The sequence below is a fragment of the Gymnodraco acuticeps genome, unplaced genomic scaffold (assembly GCF_902827175.1).
Source record: "Gymnodraco acuticeps unplaced genomic scaffold, fGymAcu1.1, whole genome shotgun sequence".
NCBI lineage: Eukaryota > Metazoa > Chordata > Actinopteri > Perciformes > Bathydraconidae > Gymnodraco > Gymnodraco acuticeps.
This window is the reverse complement of record NW_022990673.1, coordinates 2957343-2970468: the sequence shown is the minus strand read 5'-3', so window position 1 is coordinate 2970468 and position 13126 is coordinate 2957343. Positions and strand designations below refer to the sequence as shown.

Below are 13126 nucleotides of genomic sequence, written 5' to 3'. Positions count from 1 at the left end.
ATTAGGAAACAGTTAAACTTCCTCATTAAGGTGTTCAATTTGTTCAACAGTATACATTGTCAACTGAGGTCATGTGAGGAAAAGTGTGGATGTGAGGGGAACTAGGAGACTAGCAGGCTGTTTTCTGTATTTCTTGGATATGTTTGCTACTCTCGCTTGGCAGCTATCGCCTCTTAAAGTTTGCTTTTCACTTGTATATGTTCTCCCTCCAGCTGGAAGTATTAGGCAGATTTTGCTCGGTCAACGTGTTAACGACAACATATCTCTTCCTCTGGGCTCGTTCTTTATGATCTCCTTGCCCCCCTGGTGTTCATAACACTCTGAATGATTCAAGGCTGAACGTCTGCCCGCTTCAAGAGAATTAAATGAGTTAAGTCTGGCTACTCATGTCATCAGCCGCTTTAGCATTGAGAATGTGTTCTTTTCTCAAACTCTGATCAGCTGCTGTGAAAAGTCAAGCAGCGCTTTGTTGAAGTCTCAATTACACAAACTCTCTTTTTCCTAGAAAGCCTGGTACTCATTATGTTGAGCAAGACTCCCAGCAGGACTGTGTGTGTGTGTGTGTGTGTGTGTGTGTGTGTGTGTGTGGTGTGTGTGTGTGTGTGTGTGTGTGTGTGTGTGTGTGGTGTGTGTGGTGTGTGTTGTGTGTGTGTGTGTGTGTGTGTGTGTGTGTGTGTGTGTGTGGTGTGTGTGTGATGTGTGTGTGTGTGTGTGTGTGTGTGTGTGTGTGTGTGTGTGTGTGTGTGTGTGTGTGTGTGTGTGTGTGTGTGTGTGTGTGTGTGTGTGTGTGTGTGTGTGTGTGTGTGTGTGTGTGTGTGTGTGTGTGTGTGTGTGTGTGTGTGTTAAGGAGAGGCCTACTTGTTGCAGCGTTTCTGTTTTTCTACTCATAGCTTACATTTTTCTAGCATTAAAGTATTTTCAGTCCCGTCAGTTCACAGATCAGTCGGTAGCCCTGCGTCCCCCCCTCTGGCCTCGGGGAGAACATTTAAAGAGCCCTAGATCTCAGTGCCAGGCCCGACCTGCCAAAGAATCCTGCCTTTCAGGAACGTGGAGGAGCAGGAAGGTCTCAGTGCCCACAGAAGTCTCTGGAACAATTTAGGGGGCTGTTTGTATTAAGGATGCTGGAAATAAAACAGCTTCTCTTTTCTATTTTTTTCAAACCACAAGAAAAACAACACTTTTGGGTGCTCAAGTTTCATAATACTCAACTCCAAACTCCAAAAATTACAAAAATATTGGACATTACACAATAATTACACACACACTGTGTCTCTTCCTGTTGCTGTGCCTTAATAACCAAAGTAAAATAACAATGTGAATCAGAATCTGAAATACTTTAATAAATTGGTAAATTGGTTTTCATGACAATTGTTAAACCGTCCAATGGCCTTGTTGTTGACTTGTGTTGTGTGAATGATTGTCAATATATCATCAGCATTTTTTGTATTTCAACATAGCTCAATCAATTGGCCTTGAAATTCCTTTAGATGCAAACACACACTGCAGCAAACACTCTTACTGTATTATTTTAGCTGCAGAAACAGCAGTTGTTTTTTATTTAAGGTTTCACTCAAGGCAGGAAACAGTAGTAAAACTGTCCCTCAGAGAGGACACAGAAACAGAGAGGCCAACACACTCCATTAGTCCTGGCACTGAGGCGAGGAGAGAAACTCATCCTGCTTCCCTTCATTTAGGCTGAAAGTGGGAGGAAAGGAGTCACTTTCACTTTAAGAGTTAGGAAAAGGAATGGCAATGAGCTTTAAAACCACACTATATGTTTTTTATTAACCATAATACTTTTACTCTACTATAACTATGGGTACGGGAAGAATGCAGTGATACAAATGTGTTTTTGATGGCTTAAACATTGCCATGAATGGGGGACATTTGATTAAGGCAGAGACCAGATGGGACATTTCTTTATAAGTCATACAATAGGTACATTTAGCAATTAAATATGTAGTGTATCTTCTTCCTTTCCAGCAGTTATTTTCCCCTTCATCATCTATCCCGGACTTAAAACACGTGCTTACATTTACCTTAATGACTCAGGAAACTGTTGGCCATTAACGTTTGGTGTGTTGTTGTTCTCAGGATGCAGCATGGTACCTGAGGAGGCACAAACAGGAACTGGAGCTCCTTTTGATTGGCAGCAACACCATGGGTGTAGAGTTTACAGAAGGGGTGAGTTAACAGAATACAACCTTATCCCAAATGTTGTTCATTTTCCATGTGTAACCACACATTCAAAGCAGACAGCCAGTTTTTATTGGCAGACCAGTGCCCTTTAATTCCCAGTTTTGCCCAAAATAAAAGGAGATATAATTGAACAGGCGGTTATCCTTAAGCCAGTCCACATGTGTCTGATGCTGAGCAGATCTCCTGCTGAGTGTGTAAAGGCATAATGTGTGTCTGCTGCTGGCTGACTCAGAGCAGTGCAACAGGTGTTTGGCAGACACCGTCCACCACTGTCCTCTTAGCCGACAGCGACACCTGCTGGCCACTCTGACATGTCATATTTATTTGTACATTGCACTTATGAAATTACCTCTGGTATTAGAAAGCATATATAGAGTCCCCCTGGTTTTCTTCTTTATTTATTCATTGACTCCTTGGCAGGAGAGATTTAGAAAAAGACAAATGTAAATATTAAAAATGTCCATTCTCTTTTCTACAGAATTATTGGAGCAGCACAGGTCGAAGAGAGGACTCAAACAGGTAAAGAGTTAGAATCCGTCAAACTTTAAGGTGTAGCATCAAACAGTTTATCATACAATACCTTTTGTCTTCTCATTGCCTTGAAAAAAGATAGATATAATGTAAAAATTAAAAGCGGAATTATCAGTCTTTTTAGAAAAACTGTTTCTCTCAACTCTGTAGTGATTTATATTTAAATGATAACTTGTTTAAACTAATTGTTTAGCTGTGGGGACTGCAACTCTACTGTTTGTGTTCTTTCATTGCTCTTATTGTTGTTTTGGCTGCAGGTGTTTTCAGCTCAAAAGCTGTTTGATACACACTCTGCACTAAACAGCAGACTGACATGATAAACAAATAGCTGGTGAACATAATGGAGCATTTAGTAACTTTAGAGACAGATATTACCTCAGGAGTCGAAAGAGACAGATACAGAGCTAAAGGAGAAGGAATATTGGACTGACATTTATCAGGAAACTGCCCCAAATATAATGATAATGGTGTTTTGTATCTGCTTGAGTTTGTTATATTATCAATTCAAACCCACAAAGAATATGATGGTGTTTGATGGTGTCATAATTGCCCAAAAAATATATTTTGAAAAATTGAAAAGTGCAGGGTTAAAGTTGAAATAATACTGATGACTCCTAATGACAAAATAATTCTCTGTTTTCTGTTTTCCAGGATTCCTTCTGGTACAGACGGCTGGATGGAGTATGTTCCCATCTCAGAGAAGAAGAACATCTCTGCTCTTTCTCCACAGCAATTCAAAGAAGGTAACTTCACTACAACCAGAGATAAAGCAGAACAGGAGTTACACTTAGAAGAAAAAGCCCTCAGTGTTCAGTTAAATCTTCCTTGAACATTGCTAAGATAACATGTTGCATTCTTTAAGTACTGCTCTGTGATCTGTGTAGGTGGCCCCTTGCTGTTTGACAAGGTGCAGCTGGTGCAGGACTCTGCGGCCCTGAACGGGACGCAGCGGGTGCTGCTGGATGATGTCATATCTGAGGAGGAGTGCTCGGACCTCAGAGACCTGGCACATGTAAGGACATTACACTCATTAAGGATTTAAATCTTAATTTTAAAATGAATCTTATGAATCTTAATCTTGTTTCCAGGCTGTCACCAAAGCAGGAGACGGCTACAGAGGGAGGATGTCTCCACACACTCCCAACGAGAAGTTTGAAGGAGCCACTGTGCTCAAAACCCTGCAGGTACACTAACCACTAAACAGAAAGAAATGACTGAATTAATCATTAGACTAGATTGTTGTCAGGGTTACAGAAAATGGCATATTATCCGAGCTAAATGGATTAATGAGAAGAGTTTCATTTCAAGTCAAAATTCAAACCATGGGCTCAGCAATATTGCATATTCATCATAATACAGTGTTCAAAAGAATGTGTCATCTTTCTTCATTTATGGTTTAACTCTACATGTTATGCTCCATTTTGTTATTTCTTCCCTACAGTACAGCTATGAGGGCAGGGTGCCGATGAGGAGCGCTCGCATGTTCTATGACATCAGCGAGCGAGCGAGGCAGATCATCGAGTCGTACTTCCTGCTCAACTCCACCCTACACTTCTCCTACACACACCTAGTGTGCCGGACGGCCATCACAGGTCAGTTACACAAGGAAACATATTTCACAAGTGCCATCTTTTAAAATGTATTCCTTAAGTCATACGTGTAACAATAAGCTTACATTTTTTAACTTTAATTACAGTCTAGAGTCTAGACTGTTGTAAAGAAAGCCCTCAAAAAGTAGATCTAATGTATAGTCTTGCCATCCTTTATACCTTGAAAAGGGCAAATGTTTTATATGTATTTATGCTTTTTGCTTGTCCTTCACAGGCCAGCAGGATCACAGGAATGACCTGAGCCATCCCATCCATGCTGACAACTGTCTGCTGGACCCCGAGGCCAATGAGTGCTGGAAGGAGCCTCCAGCGTACACATACAGAGACTACAGGTGAGAGGCTATCAGCACTGCTATAAATAATTAACCCACTTTTCTGCAGCGTTCTATTTCAATCAGTTGAGTATGTGCTGATCTATACTTTTATTTTTTATTTTCAGTGCACTGTTATATCTCAATGGAGATTTTGAAGGAGGGGAGTTCATATTCACAGAAATGGATGCCAAAACAGTCACGGTAAGATGGTGTCTTCTTTGATGTGAGAGTTACTTTACAATGCTTTTGCGGCACAGGAAGTCAGTCAACATGCTAATATCAGGGGTCTGATACCAAAAGGATGCAATATGTATATTAAACGTAAAACTCTATTTTCTCTAGGCATCAGTGAAGCCCAAGTGTGGCCGGATGGTGGGTTTCTCATCCGGAGGGGAGAATCCACACGGTGTGAAGGCCGTCACGAGCGGTCAGAGGTGTGCCGTCGCTCTGTGGTTCACTCTGGACCCGCTCTTCAGAGAACTGGTAAACTAATGTTTCTGTTAAAGAACAATTGCAAATGAATAAGTAATCATCCCTTTCCTCCTATGTTTATTCCAAAGTCGCTTCCAAGTTTAGAACTATTAGCAAATGTGACCACGCTTGGATGTCAAACTAAGATGTGTTAGCATTTAGCTAAGAGAGCTGTTGGTTTGTCGATCTACGCTACAAAGCAGCTTTAAACAATAAAGAATTGTCAACAGGGGATGGCATAGATTTTCCCATAAGTGAAAGGCCATAGATCCACTTCCTGCTATCTGGTGTCGGATTAGGACACTAGTGGATAAAAATCCAAGTAGGTTTTGGAGGCAAGTCAGCACAGGAAATAATGAATCTTCCATTTCACCCAAAGCATTGGGATAGCGACAACTTTTGGCTCCTTTTATATAAGAAATCCCTTCATTCAAGGTTCAAGGCTTTTATTAGTCATACGTACATAGCTACAGTGTAGTTATGATGATGACAATCTTCGGTCACCGGCTCCACCAACAGTGCAACACAATAAAACAGACATATGTAATATGCTTTTGCTAACTTGAGTGTATGTATTACTCTAGCCTGAATTATTTGTTCTTTTTCACTACTAGGAGAGACTTCAGGCGGATGAGGTGATCCAGGCGTTGGACACGCAGTCTGTTTGGGGTCCAGGCCTCAACATCAACCCTAAAGATGAACTGTAGAAGCTTCACCTCTTCCCCTTCTACCAAATCCTTCTAAATATTTTAACTATTTATTGAAAAAGCCTTTGGATCAGAACTTTTCTATGTTTGTACTGTTTGAAGTGCAAAGTTAATAGTATTGTCATTTTTGTGTTCTACCCACAAGTATTTGAGTTTACCTTTTGTCTTTCCCTCCAGCGAGAGCTTCTTGTAGAGAAAGAAATCCAACTATTTCTGTTTTGTTTTGTTGTACCTGGTTTCATTCAAGACTGATCATATCTGTAACCTACTGAACTGTGAAGAAGCCAAACAGAAGAACGGCAGACATTTATTTATTTTTTGCTCTGAGTTCTGAGTTGTTCTGGTTTTGGAAGACATTTCTAATGGGTTTTATTCATAAACACGATGCAGATATTTACAAAAAATATCTTACTTTTAGTTGTATGTGTTTTAAAATAACTCACAATTGGTACCGTTGCAAGTACTTTTAATAAGTAACAACATAATGTTCTTCAATATTTTTTTGTGACGGTAATAACTATTTTCAATGTAGAAAGCGTACTGTTTTTCTACTTTGGGTACCTGATTTTATAATAGTGCTCATACAAAGAGTTTGAGAAAGAGATATGTTTTTATATGCTGAATATTTAATGATCATGCACTCTGTCCTTCTCTTCTGTGCCAAGTCTGAAACTGTAAATGTCTTATTTTCCTTTGTTGTTGCCGTGAATAACCCCCCCTTACTCTCTGGGCACACAGAGCAGAATATACTGTTTTACATGTTCACTGACATATTTTACTATTATTTATGTGTTTTTAATAATAGACAGCTGCTGACGTAACTGTTGGCATTTAATATGAGGAACTTTTTTCATAAAAGATGTCAATCATTCCTGTTTCAAGGAATAAATATATGTATCTATCTTTTTTTGTCTTTATAATTGTGTTGAGGATACAGATGAGGTCGAATCGTGCACTGTAAACCCAATGGAGAAAACGTACACAGTTTCTTTCTTTTTTTACATAGATACAAACTGCTAACCAGAAATCTTAAACCGGTCGTGTTATGAGGTTGGCCACTTTTGTTTCACTGATATTTAATTCTGAAATGCTGTAGCACACAAACATTGATATGTCCATGTCGATAAATTAAAAGGATAAAATTCCATATCTATATTGAACTGCGTATATTTGTTTTATTTGTTCATCTCATCATTGTTCATTTGCAGGAAACAAGAATGCATTTTAAACAAAGAAATTGATACATTGTTTGTGTTATGTCTGAGTCATGTCTCAAACAACCAGGCATATATCGCTTTACAGATCTATATCTCATTCCTTTAGAGTTTTATCTGTTCAAGTCACCTGTTGTAAACTCAAAAGTATGCTTGTATACCTATGTAACCGAACACTCTCTGACGAAAGGCATACAGTAACAAAAACTTGAGCTTACGCTGTACAGCCCTGCAGTTTAGCTCCATTAAAAGTAAAGTGCGTCAGCGTAAGGTAAATACAGTAACAAAAAATCAGTCACTCTTTTAATGTTATCACACTAAGAGGAGGTCACTGCGGTAAACTTTATCTTCTCAGAATGTGCTTTAACACAGCCCAGAAATAGAAATAAATAACAACTGGACTGAGAGTAAACTATGTATTCTGTTCATTCCAAGTCTCGTGTTGCCCAGGGTGGAGTTTGAGGTGGTGTGTGTTTGAATCCAGGGGACATTGGATGTGTTTGGTTCAGAAGCGGTGGTCCAGCTGTTCGGTAAATCTGAATGGCTTGGTTTCATTGACGGTGCACAGCAGGTCCCTCATCCGTCGTGCGCGCCGCTCCTCCAGCACCAACCTGCGGGAGCGCTCTCGAGCCGCCTGCTGCTCCGCTTGCTTCTCCGCCCGTTTACGCTTCAGCCACCTGAGGAATTGACGATGGAGATTGGGTGCCAATTTACGCATAAGGAAAAAATGGCGAGAAACACAATTGACTTTTAAGATAAACATGACATTTTTAAATGTGTGAAAAAAACATTTCACAGGCAATGTAAATAAATAAATATTATATATGTAAATGCTGACAAACTAACTATTAATAACTTCAAATAGGCCTATGGCAATATATGATGGATTTATCATGATTCAACATAAAGACAGATATTTTGAAATACTGTGAGAAGTTGTGGTGAATGTAAATGAAGGTGTACTCACAGTTTGAAGGCACGCTCACACTCCTCTCGGCTGCGCAGGAGGTATCCGCTGTCCTCCTCCAGCCTCTTCAGCTCCAGCAGGTGTCTCTCTCTCTGCTGCTGCTCCTGCTTCCTCTGGAGCCACAGCCTGAAGGTCTCCTCTGGGTCGCTGGAGTCTCTCTGCCGGAGGATGCAAAAATACATCCAGTAAGTAACAGTTGACATTTAGTATAGCATTGCTGATTTGGTTTTCTTGTAAGCTATGGATGCAAACAAACTAAGTTATAATTTCTAAGTGTAACAAATAGAATACTGTTACTACTTCTTGTAAACGTATTTCTCTACTTTTCCGCACAGGAGCCTAAAAATGTTTGCGGTAGAAAATGTGGACGCTTTCATGTCTTTAGAGTAGGATAAAGACTTGACAAAAGCTGTTTAAAATTACGAAATAATTATATGATATTGATTAAATTATATTAAAAAAATAATCAGACTGATAATTACGAAAAAAGGAGCATCATCTGCTGTATCTCCAGACTTTCTGTTCTCACTGCTGAACATCCACGCTGTGTGAGAGATTGTGCCCTCCTGTGGTCGTACCTTAGCGCTGTTCCTCTCCATCTCCTGGGCTCGGTGAATCCTCTTCTCCTCCTGAAACTGCTCTCTCTTCTTCATCAGCCAGGCCTTAAATGCCAGCTCGTTCTCTTGCCTCTTCTGCTCCTCTTCCTCCTGTTTCCTCTGCTCTTCCTAAAGCAAGAATGATCGAAACAGTATTTTAAGAAATCAAGGCTAAACGTGGAAATGCTCATTTGTTGTTTTGATGCTTGCTGTGCTACAATACACTAACTTTTGTCTTTCAAGTATTCTTTCCTACCTCTCTGGCCAGCCTGTTCTTCCTCTGCTCGATCCTCTGCAGCAGCTCTTTCTGCTGTGGTGAGAGGCTGTATGTGGCCTGGCAGGGGGTCCCGGTGGCAGACTGCACCCTCCGCTTGCTGTTTCTCCACTGGGTGCCTCTCTGGCTGTGGCTGGCTGAGCTGGGCCTGCTCCTGGGCTGGGCTGGGGGTCGGGGGGCAGGGAGCTGATTTATGCCTTGATGGAAAGGGTGAGAGCCGGCACGAGGAGAGGAGGAGGACCTGGAGGTCTTACTGGAGCTCACAGTCTGCTCTGTGTGACGTGAGAAGGAGAAGTCCATGCTGTTGTTTGCTATAGGAGGCAGCAGTCCCATACTCTCCACCTCTTTCAGGCTGACTAGGTCAAACTTACCATCCTTTTCTACCAGGACTTTTCCTTCCTTTAACCCTCCCTCAATGCTCTCCGCAGCTCTGCCAGATTCCCTCTCTTGTCGAGGGGAAAGTTTTAGCTCAGAAAGCTTCCCCGACACTTCGATCTCGACCTTTGAATCCTTGGTGCACTGCTCCCCTTCCACCTCACCAGTGTCTCCTTTCTCAAACTGCTGTGGAGACACCACCAGGTCCACCAGCGTCTCTTTAAAATGCAGCCGTCTGCGTCTCGTCATACTCGGGGCCTCTTGGTCCTGCAGCTCTCGATTCGCCTGCTGGATCTTCTCCTGGATGTACTTCTTCTCCTCTTCAGTCTGTTCCTCCATCTCTGGAGGAGGTGGGAGTATGGTTGAGGACTTATTTGGGCTGTCTCTGTCTGAATCATACTCTAATGGATCCATAGGTGAGGGCCACCTCTCTTCATCTTCTTTCAACTCTTCGGATTTCTTGCCTCTCTTCTCCTCCTTGAGGCTTCTCTGCTTTCTTTTCTTTCTTTTCTGTTTCTCATCCTCCTCCAGTTCTTTGTCAATCTCTGCTTCTATGTCTTTAAAGTCAGGACCCTGAGGTGCAGAACACAGAAAAACTGCATTAATTAAATAGGTTTGAAGGTAAATGAATGCGCAACATCAATAGTAAGCAGGTAATAGGTGGTGTGATAACAGACATGCGTTAGTGTGTTCATCAATATTGCATCCAGCAGTGGAGCACAGTGAAAGTATGTCACCGCATGTCAACAGCATGGGTTTATACACTGATATGTGCCTGGCTGGGTAACTCAACACTACAGATGCCGCACCTAGTCTGCAGTAAGTAGAGCAGCACAGACCTGGTTTCACATGATTAAAAAAACAAGCAGTGTTAAAAAATAGAAAGTATATAGGAGAGAAGTTATCAGCCTGTCCCGAGATTTTATATAAAGGACTTACCTGGTCCTCACTCCGGGATTCCTCGCTGATCAGCCAGTCCAGATCCTTCTCGAAGTCGTCCTCGTATTCGTCCTGAGACTTTGTGATAACCACCCCACTCATAATCTTCACTGGAAGAAGATCAGAAATAATGTTCAGACAAGATTGTTGCCACTTTAGCAGAAGGGCCTGACTGAGGGAAGTGATATCAGTCAGACAGCCCGGAGAAAGATATCTTAACATCTGACCAAATAAAATATCCTGTTGTTCCACTTAAGTCTAGGAAAATGCCTCTTAAAATACTTTATCACCCATGTATGGCCTCCAGAAGAAAAATTAAAATATGTTTAATGTCCCCCAGACATTACATCTTGTACCAACTTTAAGACATAACTCCCTCTATGTCGACTATGGGTAACGATTTGACTCATACAATTACAAATATTTAGTACACAGCTTTAGGACTTTGATTGGGTGCTTCTTGTAATGACATCCTCAAGATTATTGTATACACAATATGGAACTTTGTGAAAATATTGTGTGCCAATTTAAGACACATATAACGGTAATATAAAAACAGTCTTTGTTCTGAAACAGTTTGTGGAGTCTGACAAATGTATATGTTTTAAATGTCAGGGAAGGTGTAAATAATACACATCCTACACAAAGGCAGGCATTTTAAAGTGTATATGCTGATACAAATAAAGCTGAATTTATTCTAAACAACATACAAATGTATTATAAATTGCACTCTAGTGTATCATCATAGTTAAGCATGTTTTATTTACAAGTATATTGCCACCGCATGACATCAAGGTAAGTGATAGCCAACAGAGGTGAAAGGTCAGATGCTAGACATCCCATAACCTGAGTCACTGAGGATGTTCACAGACATACAATACTAAACCTTATCTACAGTCGAGTGGAACACAGATTAGAGTCCATCTATTTGGATAATCAAAACAACACCACACAGATCATACTCTAAACAGTATTTCAAATGTTAGGTTTATTTTATTTTGTATGTTTCATGGATGGAAGAGCAGAGGAATTTTTTTGGATGGTTGTGTTACTAATACTTCCCACACATCACTTTATGTAATGTGGATATATGGGTTACACAGGAATAAATAAAATAAAAGCTAGAATGTAACTAACAACATTTACTCAAAGTCTGTACTTTAGTACCGTTTTGGGGTACTTAACTTAAATCCCCTGCTAAATGAGGCCTTAATCTATCGATCCCATTGCAGCTCAGGGGGAATACTGTACTTCTATAATCCACTACAGTTGTGATTCATTAAATTAATAATTACTTGAGTTAATTAGGATAAGAAATACAACATATATTCAACAAACTACGATCTAATATTAAATATGAAACCGTATTGATCCCTTGGTTATACTCATGAGCTTGCAATAGCAGTATATGTCGCTTCAAATATCAAATGATGCAACAATAAAGCAATGCATTAGTGCATCAATAATTATAATCCAGTATTATTTAAGCATTCATCTCAAATTGACCGTTTTAATAATGAATGTACTACTTTTGGTACTTTAAAAATATGTTAACGCCAATACTTTTATACTTTTGCAAAATTTGACTTTTTAAGTTTGAAATGCAGGACTTTAACTGTTGTATTGCTACTGTTAATCAGGTTTAAGATTGAAATGCTTCTCCCACCTGTACTATACAATGTACTGGTGTTGAGGATTGGTCGTCACCTACTGGAAAGAAACCAGTACTACCAGGTTACCAGTAAAGTATTATTCTTGTTGTTGCTTTTTGTCACAGATATCCCCTCTCTGCTGACATGTAGGTTATGTTTACAGCAGCTTTGCTCTGTTGTCTCGGAACCAATTCCCCTGGCTACAACACAGAGTTTAATATAGACAATAATCCTGTTTATCTTTATAGCTCTGCGGGCTACAAATAAACAGGAGACAGAATTAGGAGGCTGATTTGTGGGTTTGTTTGTCTACTAAGAATTAAGAGAAGTACAAATAATTGTGACAATTGTTAGTAAACTCACCAGCACCGGCGGGTCCTTGCTTAGTATTCCGGTTGAGTTCAGAGCGATGTCACTACCATCCGGCCGGCTTGTTTTGTAACTATCCCTCCATCTAACTGGCCCACATAGTGTCTGGCAGTCTGCGGAACAACACCTGTGTACATAATCTGCTTCCAGTCCCTCTGCAGCTCTAAAAGGTTTATTAGACCCGTCGTCATAGAGACCTACAACACGCTTTACTACTTGCGCATGCGCATACAGGACACACAATTCACAAAATAATAACATCTCCATGCACACAAGAGAAAACATGGTTCCAGGAGCCCCTCAGAGAAATAATCCCAAAGAACATTTTGAAATATAAAGCTAGTATAAAAAATGATATACCACCTTCTCTGTTTATTTATATAACAAATTAGTTGCCAGTTCATATTAGCCTATAGGATATTACAAAATAAAACAATGCTAAAATCATGGCTTGCTCTATTATATTTCAACTGTGGTGGAACAAGAACTAAGGTATGTTACTTCTGTAAAAGTAGCATTGAAAAAGTACATTACATTACATTACATTACATTGCATTTAGCTTTTATCCAAAGCGACTTACAATAAGTACATTCGACCAGGAAGACACAACCTTGAAGAAAACAGAATCATATAAGTACATCAGGTTTCATAGAGCCAAACATTTCAAGTGCTACTCAACTGGCTTTAGATAAGCCAGTCCTTTATTAGTATATAAGTGCTTTGTTAATAGTTCTATCGCTCGAAGTGGAGTCGAAAGAGATGAGTTTTCAGTCTGCGCCGGAAGATATGCAAGCTATCTGCTGTCCTGATGTCAAGTACAGATTAAAAAAGTAAATAGAAAGTGTAAAAAATACTCTGTAAGTAAGGCACTAAAAAGCAAGCCTACTCATTATGCAAAATAAAATAT

General features: G+C 40.1%; 2 protein-coding genes across 3 annotated transcripts in view; one reads left to right on the top strand and one right to left on the bottom strand.

Moving 5' to 3' along the window:
• The window catches only part of p3h2 (prolyl 3-hydroxylase 2), a 63747-nt gene extending 56755 nt beyond the window's left edge, over positions 1 to 6992 (top strand). The window contains exons 6-15 of the mRNA XM_034229811.1: positions 2095 to 2184; positions 2678 to 2718; positions 3382 to 3473; positions 3615 to 3742; positions 3819 to 3914; positions 4172 to 4322; positions 4555 to 4672; positions 4780 to 4855; positions 4997 to 5137; positions 5740 to 6992. Of these exons, the coding sequence (XP_034085702.1) occupies positions 2095 to 2184; positions 2678 to 2718; positions 3382 to 3473; positions 3615 to 3742; positions 3819 to 3914; positions 4172 to 4322; positions 4555 to 4672; positions 4780 to 4855; positions 4997 to 5137; positions 5740 to 5832 (1026 nt within the window). The 3' untranslated portion in view covers positions 5833 to 6992. The remainder of the gene's footprint in view (positions 1 to 2094; positions 2185 to 2677; positions 2719 to 3381; positions 3474 to 3614; positions 3743 to 3818; positions 3915 to 4171; positions 4323 to 4554; positions 4673 to 4779; positions 4856 to 4996; positions 5138 to 5739) is intronic.
• Positions 6991 to 12992, bottom strand: ccdc181 (coiled-coil domain containing 181). 2 transcript variants are annotated; one of them, XM_034229814.1, is made up of 6 exons: positions 12213 to 12992; positions 10198 to 10307; positions 8866 to 9831; positions 8592 to 8738; positions 8014 to 8171; positions 6991 to 7723 (listed from the first exon to the last, which is right to left on the bottom strand). In XM_034229814.1, exons 2-6 carry the CDS (start codon positions 10297 to 10299, stop codon positions 7552 to 7554), a joined length of 1545 nt encoding a protein of 514 aa, XP_034085705.1. In that variant the 5' UTR covers positions 10300 to 10307; positions 12213 to 12992; the 3' UTR covers positions 6991 to 7551. The 2 variants fall into 2 exon arrangements, with proteins under 2 accessions (XP_034085705.1, XP_034085703.1); XM_034229812.1 differs by having other exon boundaries at positions 10198 to 10302.
• Between the last annotated feature and the right edge of the window lie 134 nt (positions 12993 to 13126).